This window comes from Thamnophis sirtalis, unplaced genomic scaffold, assembly GCF_051295495.1.
Source record: "Thamnophis sirtalis isolate CommonGarterSnake01/CBP01778 unplaced genomic scaffold, rThaSir2_p1.2 scaffold_4, whole genome shotgun sequence".
Lineage (NCBI taxonomy): Eukaryota > Metazoa > Chordata > Lepidosauria > Squamata > Natricidae > Thamnophis > Thamnophis sirtalis.
The window spans coordinates 26,664,602-26,678,462 of record NW_028261384.1 but is presented as its reverse complement, the minus strand read 5'-3'; the positions used below and the strand labels follow the sequence as shown (position 1 = coordinate 26,678,462).

The 13,861-nt window shown below is 36.7% G+C and overlaps 1 protein-coding gene across 1 annotated transcript in view; it reads left to right on the top strand.

Annotated features, from left to right (window-relative positions):
• RSU1 (Ras suppressor protein 1) overlaps positions 1–13,861 on the top strand; it is an 82,959-nt gene that overhangs the window by 30,570 nt on the left and 38,528 nt on the right. Inside the window, exons 7-8 of the mRNA XM_014059613.2 lie at positions 180–294; positions 13,434–13,566. Coding sequence (XP_013915088.1) covers positions 180–294; positions 13,434–13,566 — 248 coding nt within the window. The remainder of the gene's footprint in view (positions 1–179; positions 295–13,433; positions 13,567–13,861) is intronic.

Here is a 13,861-nt window from a genome sequence, read left to right as displayed (position 1 = left end):
TAAATAATAATTTGAGCAGTCGGGATTTATGCTACATGATAAATTATTCAGTTCAACCAGTTAAGTCTAACTAAGCTTAGCGTGTTGTACATATGCAGTATCTCGTGTTTGAGTGTATTTTGTATAGGCAGATTGTTTGTGTCTCTGATTAACTCTTAACTATTTTCCTTTTCGTAAAGCTTAGCTTTAGGGATAATGACTTGATATCACTCCCAAAAGAAATTGGGGAACTCACACAACTTAAAGAACTTCATATCCAAGGAAACCGTCTTACAGTATTGCCTCCAGAACTAGGTAAGTTTGGTACTTAGTTGAAGTCTAAATAGCCAAAGAGTTCTGGAAAATGTATAGTTTTGGATAGTTTTATATTTCAAATCAATTATTGCTGCTTCTCATCTTGTTCTTTCCTCTGGTTTTATTAAATTCATAGGGAGTATTCAGCAGCAAAGTTTAATAAAAATTGTTGCAACTTCTATGGGTAGCATAGAAGTTTGAGGGAGGGTCAAAGTTGGGAAGCCAAAGGATATAAAGTGAGTCATCACATGACCAGACTCAATTTTATGATAAAAAGTTCCGCTTCCCCAATGGAGGTGTTTTTTGTTAGAAATTAACCAAAAAAGGAGTCATTAATCACGATCACGTAGAAAAGTGATGGCTAACTTTTTTCTAAATGTGTGCCAAAATTGTGTATGCTTGTGCGACCCTCTCCCACATGCGGTGGGGTTTTGCCCTCCCCAGGTTTTGGAGGCTTTCCTGAATCTTGGGGAGGGTGAAAATGGCCTCCCCTGGCCCCCTGGGGACCCCTCTCGAAAGTGGAAATGAATCAACCAGTTGGGTCTGTTTTTCACCCTCCCCAGGCTTCAGGAAGGCCTCTGGAGCTTGGGGAGGAGGGGGAAATGGGCCCAATAGCCAACCAGAAGTTCAGAAACAATCCGGCGATTGGGGAGGGCGAAAAACAGACCCAATGTTGGGCCTGTTTTTTGCCCGCTCCAGAGGCTTTCTTGAAGCCTGGGGAGGGCGAAAACGGCCTTTCCTGGCCCTCCGAAAGGCCAAAAGTCAGCTGGCCAGCACGCACATGTATGCCAGAGCTGAGGGCTGCCATGCCGGCAAATATGTCTCCGTGTGCCACCTGTGGCATGCATGCCCTAGTTTCCCCATCACGGAAGTAGAACATTGCAGCTGGTTATAATGTGAGCTGACAAGTGCCCAAATTTCAAACATGTGACTGTGGAAATGAGCAATAGCTGTAAGAGTAAGTACAGATTGTAAAACACTTTTTCCAACACCATAATAATTTTGAACCATTGTTAAACAAGTAATCAAAAGTTAAGGATTACCAATAGAGTTAGAGTCAATTTCTATGTCAATTGGCATAGAAAATGATTGGGAAGAATAATTTGTACCTTGCATTTATGGTGTTCCTTTCAATTTTTCTTTAAGCATTTTTCAGGTTTTTTTGTGAATCTCAAAAAAGATACTGCTGATTTAAGAGTTATATCAATGACACTCTGTTTAATGATAAAGTTCACTGGAGCAGTAGCATCTTTTTTTTCAGACTGACCAGGAATTGAAAAAAAGATATATGTGATTTAATAAATATGAAAGAGATGCTGTGTTCCCAATCACTTTCTGTATGCGAGGTAGATAGTATTGTACCTTGGAATTTTAAAATACATATTTCCCCCCTTTTTTCAATCGACTAAACTCTTACAATCATTTAGAATTGGTTAAAACTGGATTTACACTTACGGTAAGTTAAGTTATGCCACGAATCAAAGACAAATCTTAATAAGTTATTTTTGTTTTGAATTCTGAATATTCCTTGTACCCATCATGTATCATTGACCTAGGCAGGAGATTAAGATTTAAACTATGTTGTTCGTTTATCAATATGATGTAATGAACTATTGAATAATGGATGAAATAAAAGAGCCTTCTAAGGGATGGCTCCCTCCCAGTGGAACATTAGCCTACGAAAATAAGACTGCCCCCACTTGGACACTCTTTCAAAAAGCTTTGAAAGCATGGGTTTGCAAGTGAATCTGAGGATGATATGGAGCCCATCAAATACTTGGCTTGATTGTTGTCACCAGGGATATGTGGATTTCGTATTCGGCATTATTATTTCTGTAAGCTGCATGGAGTCACCGTGGACATGTAAAGTCATATAAGATTTGTTAAATAAATAAAAAGGAATTGCTGAACTATCCATCCCTTCTAACTAACTTTTCTAGAGCTGAAATTGAAGTTCACCACACTTGGTAGACCTTAGGCTACATAGGATATAGTTTTTTTGAAACATAGTTTTGAAAATCATGATAAATAAAGCTTTTCAGAGCTTCAGAGGAGTACTTCAGCTTGATAAAATCTTGGTCAAAATGCCCTTGGTAGTACGGCTTCAGCTTCAACTAATAAGGTACCGTTTCACAGTTTTGATCAACACGCTAAAAGGGGCTTCTATGCATGCACGGCAAAGCAGTAAAATGAATTGAATTGGCCCACTTCAGTGCTTATATTTGATGCATCAGAAGAGCAATATGATTTTCTGACTCCAAGTAAATTAGACTGCTGTCATAGTTTGAACTGTCAGTGCCTTCGGGTGGAGCTGCTTCATACAGCCTTGTAAAATAAGCCCTCCCATGTAAACATTGAAGTTGGTATTCAGATATCCAGGATTTTAAAGTTGTGTACTGAAGTTGAAGACATCTAATGATTTACTGCAACTAAAATATTGCAACCAGTTACATGAAATGTCACAAAGCACTAAATTTATGAAATGTGTATGTATGTGTCTATGTTTGTTTGTATATACATACCTCAAATGTGTGTGTGTGTGTGTGTTATATTTGTGCTGATAAATAAATAAAGGGAGACTAGTATAGATCTATTTCAAGCTATTTAGCTCTCATCAGCTAGCCATACCCTTACTGGGATTCGAACCTGTGCTATATTACATCTTAGGCAGACGTCTTAGCCATTAAGCCACAGGTCCTCCTCCTTATCAGCTGAATATATATATTTAAAGTCACAACCCCTGGTATGCCCCAATTATGGGAGGAAGCTAACTGCTTCCATTCTCTGTCCATCGGCTCGTTACAAGAGACCATCCAGACAGAAAGCCCAATATTTTACTGTTGCCTTTGTTACATTTGTGTAGTATTTGTGCTGATAAATAAATAAAGGGAGACTAGTATAGATCTATTTCAATCTATTTAGCTCTCATCAGCTAGCCATACCCTTACTGGGATTCGAATACCCTTACTGGGATTCGCTAGCTGATGAGAGCTAAATAGCTTGAAATAGATCTATACCAGTCTCCCTTTATTTATTTACCAGCACAAATACTACACACACACACACACACACACACACACACATACATACAAACATCTACACACTAATTGTTTAAGATTTGGAGTATTGCTTTAGGAAAACAAAGAGGGAGGTAGAGCTGAAACAATCAGATACAGTTGTCAAAATCTGTAGGACATACCTTAAAGTGCATTGCTTTAGCTTGCCTGTGTGCAATGCTATTTAAAAATTTCAGCAAAATGCATAGTAGCCCTAAGTAAGGGACTCATTAATGGTTAGAAAATGGTGCAGAGTCATCAGAAAAAACACAACCATCGATGAAATAATGAAATGAAGTTGCACTGCTGTAACAAATTTTGTGGATGTGCAAAAATAATCATATCTAAAAACTGATGAGTGTAGGTTTTATTGCATGCCTTGTTTTATATATAGAAACAAATGATTTAACAAAATGTCAAGAGGAGGAAAAGGAAGAAGAATAAAACAAAGAAAGTAAGGTATTTTGGGTAACAAGAATGGAGAGAGGAAGCTACTTTTTGTTCAGCTTTTGCATTAAAAAATATGCTGCATTTATCATGTGGCTGTGATATATTGGGATTTCTGGAGTCTGGAAACTAAATCATTTAAGATGTATAACTTAAACAGTGTCTGTCATTTGACACTGGTGATTCTTCCGTAACATAAAATCAGCCTGGTCATCATCAAACACAAAAGAAAGGACTAAACTCCTATAACAAGATCCTGTAACAGCATCTTGTTTGTCTTATAGTGGTCTGAAAAAAGTACAGGGAATTCATTTTATCCTTATGTTAAGAAGACAGGATCATCCGTAAAGTTTGCTTTGATGGGAATGCTAGTCATGATATTCTTTGCATGTCAGTTTACTAATTTTTGAGAAATGCTTGACAAAAGAGAAAACTATATTCACAAGGAGGAATGAGTGTTCCAGAATAATTTCTAATCTAAATTTAAGCAGATTTGCTAATATCAGTTGAGACCAGCATTTGTTGGAAATACTTTGAATGTGGGATTATTTAGCTCTTTTTTTTTTTGCCTCTCTCTCCCAACACATTGGATATAGTATTTTCTTCACAAGTGCCAGTGAAGCTTGCTGTCCACCTTGCTCTTATGAGAAATTCATCCCTGTCAGAAGGACTTGCATATCAATACATCCTCAGTGGATTCTGTCATGTCTAAGGCCTTTCTTCTTTTCTTTGGGAAACAAGGCACGTGATCTCAGAGTAATAAAAGCTAAGCTTTTAAAGCATATAGCAAAGCTGAAGAAAATCATAGTTGGCTATAACTGAACATTCTGTTCAGTGGGGTTATCCCATGATTAGCCTTTAATAAAATTGGATCTGGAAGTATTTATATCTAAATAGGAAAATAAAATTAATTTCGTTCTTCATAGTATTGAAGGAGAATATATCCTTTCTGCTAAAGTAAAAAAAAAGCACTTGAATTTAAGTTTCTGTCATCTGTGACAGAAAAGTATAATAATATGGGAGGATCTTTTTAAGGACAAAGAAACAGAATAAAGAAAGGGCAATTGAGAGAAAAGTGTTAATGGAATAATAACCCAAATATTGTAATATTTTAAAAATATTTCAATGAAGACTCTTATTTTAAATATGTTACTACTTTAATTCTTTAAAACCTGGCTCAAATAGTATAGTTTTTTTTCTCAATGGACAGGGGCTTTTTTAAAGAATTTTTTTTTTTTTTGCTGGTACTAGAATCAGATTTGAAGTAACCAGAATCTTTGCCTATATGATTCAGTATTGGACTTAGAATGGGAAGACCCTCTCCACAGAAGATTACTGACTTAGTTACAGCTACAGAGTTACAGCTACAAAAGGGAATGTTGAATATGTTTGAGTATCTGAAAAAAGGGCAGGATACCTAAGGAATAAATAAAATTAGAAAGAATAATTCACATATCTGAATTAAAGAATGGAATTAGGGTTTTGTTTTCAAGTTTTTGAACGCTTTTCAACTGATTTGAATTTTTTCCACACACATTTTAAATTGTTTTATAGTCAGCTGGTGTTTAATGAATGCTTCCCTCTTTCTATTTAAAATCTGGTAATGTACGAATAAAATGTCAAACAGTTTTCTTAATTTTTGGAAAACTCTGCTCTAATTTTTAACATTTTTTTTATGTTTACCAATGTAAATGTTGAGATATATAATTTTAGTGCTACATCAATAAAATAAATGTACAAATATTAATCCTGAAGTGATTGAGTGGGCAAATCCATACTCATACTTATAATCACCATACTTTACTGTTTTTCTGGATTGCTGCATACAAAGTTACTTTCCGTCCAAAGGTGGCTACATAAACAAACATTCAAAGTAGAATGGCTGTATTTCTCAAGCTATCCTATGGAATTTCATATTTTAAAAACCGTTGATTGACAAAGTTGGGAGAAATCCATTCCTCTTTTGAGTGCAAGATGACAGCATCTTTAAAGATATCTTTATTTTTTTTAATAAATCTTTAAGCATCTCAGAAAGATGCGTATTTTGAACTCTATAACTAACTGCAATTTTGGAACTGGGCATTAAGGAAGAACAAAAGATTAAGATGGCTCCTGATGCTCTTCTTCACACCAGCTGAGCTAGCTAAATTTAAGGTGGACCAGAACTCTGAAATAAGAACTGTATAATTAACTGTAGCTTTGGAACTGGACATTATGGAAAGGTGGGAATTTAAAGAACTACATGAAATTATAAAAAATATGCATAAATCATTAAAATCAAGTCTAAATAGAATTTTGAATTCAGAAGAGCAGTAACTGAAGAAAGAAGTGAAGGAAGAAAGGGGTAGGGATAATGAATGGGTAGAAACAGCGGCAAATAAAATCAGACAGAAAACTTCATTGGGTTCACAGTGGAATAGGGAAAATTGAAAGGGGGGGTGGAATGTGTCCCAACAAAAGGAAATAAAAAGCAGACAAAAGACCTTATGGAGGTTGACAGTGGCATAGGGAAAACTGAAAAGGGGGTTACGCCCCAACAAAAGGAAATATAAAAGATTTCTTTGGGTGTGACAGTGGCTTGAAGAAAATTGAAGAGAGTGGATGTGTCAAAACAAAGAAAAGGGAGAAGACAGGAATAGAGAACTGGGACAAAAGACTTACTAGGAAAAATTCATACAATTAGAAATTGTTATATGGGGAAATATAAAGCTGACGTATGTGGTTTACTCCTAAACATGGCAATAAAATCGAGTTGCTAACTGTTTGAACATGATAATGGAAAGATAATAAAATAAAGGTTAAAATATATGGAATATGGGGAGATCATAAAGCAGAGGTGAGGTGTATGATTCACTTTTATACCTGATAATTAAACTGAGTTGCTAATTGATTGAATATGACAATGGAAGGACAACAAGCATGGGTTAAAATATATGAAACATGGACCTATATAAAACTCCTAAGATGATGAACAAAGTGAGATGTGTACTGCTTGTTATTCTATATAGTAGATTGAGGGAATTGTAATTAACATTGAAGAGTAAGGTTTGTTATTTAAAGACAATTAAGGGTAACCTAAGCCAAGATATGGAAAAATAGAGAAGGAACATGAAATATACTTACAATAGGAAATTACTGAGATTTAAAGACAGAATCACAAATTTGGTGTGTGTAAGGTTGCATAATTATATAAATATAATGATGATGAGAATAGCTGGGAATTGTAACCAAGTCTACATATTGGCCAAAAATAGGCTGGGGGTGGTTGGTTGGTTAAAAACACAATTACTATATATGCACGTATACTTTTTTTCCTCTCTTTTAAAAAAAGGAGAAAGATATATCTTAAAGTTAAATATGTATATTGAAAAGGAATTATAAATACCACCAACATAAAATGGAGCTTGCTCAGAAGCTGGAATACACCAAGTAAATAAGATGAAGAGTGTGAAGTAGAGGAGAGAGGTAAGGGAAGAAGAGAGGGGTAGAAGAGAGGGTGGAAGGGAAGAGGAGGAGAGAAAGGAGTGGAAAGAGGAGAGAGAAGGAGAGAGGAAGGGGAAGTAGAGAAGAGAAGGATGGCAGAGGAAAGAAAGGAGGTAGGGAGGAGGAGGAGAGAGGGAGAAGAAAGTGATGAATAAGATACAATTATGGAGTATGGCAAGCAGAAGAGCCAATAATTGTTTAATTGTTTTTGGGAGTTGATGGTAAGAGAAATTGATGTAAACATTTAATAATATAAACGATGTTGGCTATGTAATAGTATACATGTGGTTATATGTTATGAAAATGAAAAAATAAAAAATTTTATATACAAAAAGAATAGTTCAGCAATTCATTTGAAGTACTGTATTTAACCAGTGAGAATGTCAAACTATATGTGCATGTCTGATTTAGTATTTTCAACCAGTGCAGAATAAGAATCATGTGCTCTTCCCAGATGAAATTTTTGAAGTATGAATTTTACTTACGTTGTGCAATTGCAGCAGGCTGATTTTTATCCCAGATGTAACATAGCGCTTGCTGAATTGTAAGTCGTGGTTACTGTGTGAGTGGCTTTTAGACAACTTATGTGGTTCTTTTCTACAGGTAATAAAATAGAAAAATCCAATATGCAATTGCAGAATAAGCCTTTGAATGAAATATGATTTTCGTAGCAGCTTTGGTCAGAGGGTTACCACTAATCATACTACTGGCTTGCTTCCCCAGCTCTTGTTTGAACTAGCTAGCATAGATTTAGACAACCCCGCCTTTTGCTTATTAGGTTCTCTTACTCATAGTGCTTAATCCCACTGCCTGATCCTTGTTAAAACAGAAATACTTTTGCAGTCTCTAATAAAGGAGATAGGGTGAACTATGGGTGTTCTTGGGACTGTTGGGAGACTGAATTGCTTCCTACATATTACTTCTTAAGAAAAGATCGGATACTTGGATATCTGGCAGAAGAGCATTACAGGTAGTGCTTAACCTATGACCAAAATTGAGCCCAAAATTTCTATTGCTAAGCAAGACATTTGTTAAATGCTTTGCCGGCAGGCCTGGGGGTGATGAGTTCCCTCCCCTCTCGACATGTATGGTTGTGCGACCGTTGTCTACTTTTATTATTTGTATTTTGTCTTTTTATGTTCCCCTTTTTCCCCCTTGAATTGTTCTCCACCCTGAGTCCTCCCGGAGAAGGGCGGCATACAAATAATAAAATACAAATACAAATACAAATACAAGAGTTAGACTGCATTCTAACCACTGATCATAAGGCATTTTCCAGTGCTTTCTAATAATCGTTGCCATGTGACTGCATCACTTGATGGCAATATAGGGTATTCTGTTATCGTAACCTAAGATATGAGGGTTGTTAACCAGGAAGTGGCAGGAGTCCCAACTAAGGAATACAGGATGCCACCCATGAGTTGGTGATGGAATGGCTGAGGACAGAAGGTACAGTGTGCCTTCCATAGGAAATATTGGGAAGGAGGATGCAAAGGGCCTGCAAACAAAGGAAGGCCAGGAAAGGAGGGTATAGGGCCATGTTGGCGAACCTATGGCATGCGTGCCACAGGTGCCACACAGAGCCCTCTCTGCGGGCATGCCAGCTGTTGCCCCAGTCCAGCTCCACTGCGTATGCACGCATGCCTCCTGCCAATCAGCTGGTCTTCAGGTCTCTGCCACACGTGCAGGTGGTGGAGTGTATGTGGCGGGTACATGCGGCGAGTGCTCACATGGCATTTTGGGAATATGCGTGGCATTCATGCACTCTGTTTTGGCTTCCAGGTTGGTGCAGGAGGCCTTCCAGGCCCAAAATGGGGCGTGGGGGACACAACCCCTCGCACACTGTTTTGGGCCTGGAAAGTCTCCTCCACCAATCTGGAAGCAAAAAATGGGTGAGGGGGGGGGGGTTGGGCTCATGAGCGGGAGCATGCACAAACATGAGTGGGGGAGTGTGCACGCATGAGTGGGGAGTGTACAGAGGGTTGTGCACGCATTGCATTATGAGTATGGACACATGGGTGTGGTGTTGCGTGCACACCCTTTCGGCATGCAATGACAAAAAGGTTAGCCATCACTTGTATAGGGTATAAATGTAGGAAGGCTGGGGAAGGAGGGCATGTGGTGTATATGGTATACTGTTTGAGCGGCCTCAGAAAGACGAAAGAAAGGCAGGGTGCTGCATGAACACAAGGAGGCCAGAGGTGGAAGGTCCAGGATGCGTGCAAGCACAGGGGAAGAGGTTTCAGGGCATGTGCAAGCATAGGAAATCTAGGGAAGGGGGGCATGGGATGCACAGTATTTGGAGAATACGGTGCAAGCATAACTTCATTGAAAAACTGACCACTCTATTTAATAAAGTGCTTCAAAATGAAAAATTGGAAAAACAGTATTTTTAAAATTCTACTATTGTCATTTATTTTTGCATTATATTACAAATAAATTCTTCACTTCCAACAATATTCAAACAACTAATTGGTTTATTTGCAAGTACAAGTTGAAGTTACATATTCAAAAATTGTATCCACATGATCAAAAAATCAGAATTAATGAGATTATTGATTGATGAAATGATGGTAAAATGTGCAAGGTAAACCAGTTTACAAAAAGAGCTTGGATAGATAATAAAAAGGATTTTATCACTTACATAAGTAGATACATAAACTAAGTGGCATTAGAGCAGACATCCAGAATTTGTTTTAAAAAATTCTATAGAAAAATGGAAGATAATTTTGATGGTAAGTAAAAATTAGAAATATGAACACTAAGAAACAATTTTTTCAAGGGTATTCATTATCTCCATTGCTACTTATGATCTCAGTAATAAATCTCATTCATATCCTGAATAAAATAAAATTTGGATATCAACTGTCAAAGCAAAGTGGAAAAATATTCCACTTGTTATAGAAAGATGATTTGAAGCTATGTGGGGAATCAAAAAAATGATACTGAATACTTACATAAGAATATATTGTACACCAAGGATATTAAAATAAAATTGGGATTTGACAGACGTGATCATCAACATAAGTAAAAACATACCTTTTATGTTCCTTTAATTGAATATTAGTACTGGTTTTGTAGCTCTAATTTGTATCTATCTGTAACTTAGAGGTACACTATATTGCCAAAAGTATTCGCTCTGTATGTGATAAACTTCTGATGATAAAAGTGATCTTATGCAATCCTTCGCTGATATAATATAATAAAAGGGACCTTGTAGGTCTTCTAGTCTAATCCCTGCTTAGGCAGGAAACCCTACACCACTTCAGACAAATGGTTATCCAACATCTTCTTAAAAACTTCTAGTGTTGGAGCATTTACAACTTCTGGAGGCTTGTTCTAATTGTCTAACTGTCTGTTCGAACTGTCAGGAAATTTCTCCTCAGTTCTAAGTTGCTTCTCTCCTTGATTAATTTGCACCCATTGCTTCTTGTCCTACCCTCAGGTGCTTTGGAGAATAGCTTGGTTCCCTCTTCTTTGTGGCAACCCCTGAGATATTGGAACATTGCTATCATGTCTCCCCTAGACCTTCTTTCCATTAAACTAGACATACCCAGTTCCTGCAACCGTTCTTCATATGTTTTAGTCTCGAGTCCCCTAATCATCTTTGTTGCTCTTCTCTGCACTCTTTCTAGAATCATTTCTTGAATTTTTCTTGTTGACTTGTAAGATACCTTTTATGTTATGTTTTTACTCTTTGAATCCATTTCTGTCTATAACATTTTCATCTTTCCTACTGGGGGTGATTTGTTCTTAGATGTACAGATATATAATGTTTTTATTGCTGTATTAAATTACTTGTCTGATCTCACTGGCAGAATAACTATCAGTCTGGAAAGTGTGTCAAGGCATCTTTATCCATTGTATTAACTTTCAACCTCAGAAATAATAGCTCATTAGACCACAGACTATTAGTTCAGATGCTCATAACCATGGAATTGGTGTTAGCTATAAAACCCTAGATCAATATATAAAATTTAGGAATCTATTTTGAAATATATATTAAGTCATTCTTATACTTATTGACACATTAAGGAAAATGACAAATATATTAAACATTTTTCAAGTATTATATCCACTATGGAATTGGAAGATATATCTAATTTTATCAGGCACATATCATATCTTGCTACATTGCTTGGATAAATACTTACATTTTGGCTGGAACTTAAATTTTTCCAAAATATTGGCCAAAGATGTGACACATTTTATTTCTTCTTTGTATTGTGTTATTATTTAATAATCTGTTTTAAGATGACACAGAGCATTCTGTTTTGAAATCTTGCTTGAAATCTCAGTAAGTTTGCCAATTGTACCTATTTAAATATAAATACTTTTAACATCTGAGGGGTGCTATGAAGCCATGGCCATCATGTTGCTTATGCTTCTATCATGGTCTCGGACCTCTTCTTCCTAGCATCTTCATGCAAGCCTACTACAGTAGATGAAAGAAAACTTCTTTACATGTGTTCCTACTGAAATCCTAACATCATTTTTAGATTTTCATACCTATCATATAGTTATTATATATTTCATAGCAATCTTTCCAGAATTACTTGTAATTGTGTAATACCTTCTTTGGTAAGATGTGTCTGTTACCTGCTTTACAGATAACCCTCACTTAACTATGGTAATTGAGACTGTAATTTCAATCCCTAAGTAATATGATTACGAAGTGCAATGTCACGTGACTGCATCAGTCATATAATTGCAATCCCAGTCCATATAATTAAATGAGGATTGTGCGTTAAGTAAGCCCCTGGTTGTTCTCAAGCAAGCTAGCAGGCAGGTAAGTTGCTGCTGTTGAGTGCAAAGTGTATGGACATGGGAAGCTATGTGGGTGATCAGCACAAGCATTGTTGTGCTTGGCTGGAGATGGTTCATGCCAAGTAGGAAAGGTTGCTAATGCCATGATTCAAGGGTAGCCGCTGCTAGGCAGGAGAATGGGTGTATGTAGTTGGCAAAGAGTAAACGCAGCAGCAGATGTTGAGGGCTTACCTGTCTCAAGAGGTGAAGTGTTTCAAAGACTGGGGCCCACTTCTAAAACAACATGTTATCAACCTGACTCACCTCATCTCTCACATGGTAGTTATCCTCAGCTTATCTCCTCTCAAATAAATTTTTCTGTTTCAGATCACATGCAAGTATTTTCACGGAAGTCACAATACTTGGATGGCCCGAAAGACAAAGATGGTTTTAGGTTTTAGATGTCTTTTAGGTTGGTTTTCAAGTTTAAAAGGCTCTAAAAGACAGAGATAGAGACTAAAATTTCATATTCATGAGCATATGAATTTTATGACAATATACTAAGATGTCTATCTTTCATATGTCTATCTAGCAAACAAAAGATGTTTTTAGAGGCTGGACTGTGCTTAACTCAGCATTTCAAATTATTTTTTTTGTAAAAAACATAAGAGTATCACAAGATTTGATATCTGTCCCTTCAGGACTGTAGAGGAAGGTTCAATTTCAAACCTTAAGGGCAAAGATAATGAATCTACAATTTGCAGAAATTTCCAACACAGCCCACACACCTCTCAAGATGATCTCTCTTCCCCAGAACTAATTTATCAGGTGTTATGACTAGATCATTCCAGGTCTGTCTAATCCTTCATACAGTGAAATGTGCTGAATAATCTAGTGCTGGGAGTCTTCTGGTTACTTCCTATAAGATTGCAGAGAAATCCAAGGAAACTGTATATTAACTTTTAGACTAATAGATTTTCACACCTCTCTTCTAGGTCACATATTGATCTACTCAGTATATAGGATTTTGCATACCTCTACTGCCCTTGCTGCAGAGGTAGTATTCAGCAGGTTCTGACCAGTTCTAGAGAACCAGTAATTTTGAATAGTTCGGAGAACCGGTAAATACTACTTCTGACTGGCCCCACCCTCATCAATTCTCTGCAGTAACCTTCCCCTGGAGTGGGGACGGAATGGAAATTGTACAGTATCCTTCCTCTGCCATGCCCACCAAGCCATGCCACACCCACAGAGCCAGTAGTAAAAAAAAAATGAATCCCATCACTACCTTGCTCCTGTGTCTCTTCTTATTCTTTTCTTCTTCCTGAGTAGTATTAAAATATTCTTTTTGTAATCAGGTGGCAACTGTTCTTCAACAATATTAAATTCCTGTTTTAATTTTTTCAGGAAACTTGGATTTGACTGGTCAAAAGCAAGTCTTCAAAGCAGAAAATAATCCATGGGTGACTCCTATTGCAGATCAATTCCAATTGGGTGTTTCTCATGTGTTTGAATATATTCGTTCAGAAACATACAAATAGTGAGTATTGCATTTTTGCATATGTTTTGTTCCATGGTTCCCTGCTCTGATATTTATTAGGGCATTTTGTTCTGCAATTCATCTCCTCATAAACCAAAGAGTCAACATTTCTCTAAATGTAAATTAATTTTCCCATTCTAATGTCTTCAGGATATAGTGTTACAGTTCTCATCATTTGAAGCCACCATAATTATTGTTTTAATGCTTTTGTTTACCCTAATATGTGATTGTGGCAACGCAGGAGGTTTTTCATATGTATTTATTCCTTCTGGCCTACATTTTGTCTAAACAAAAT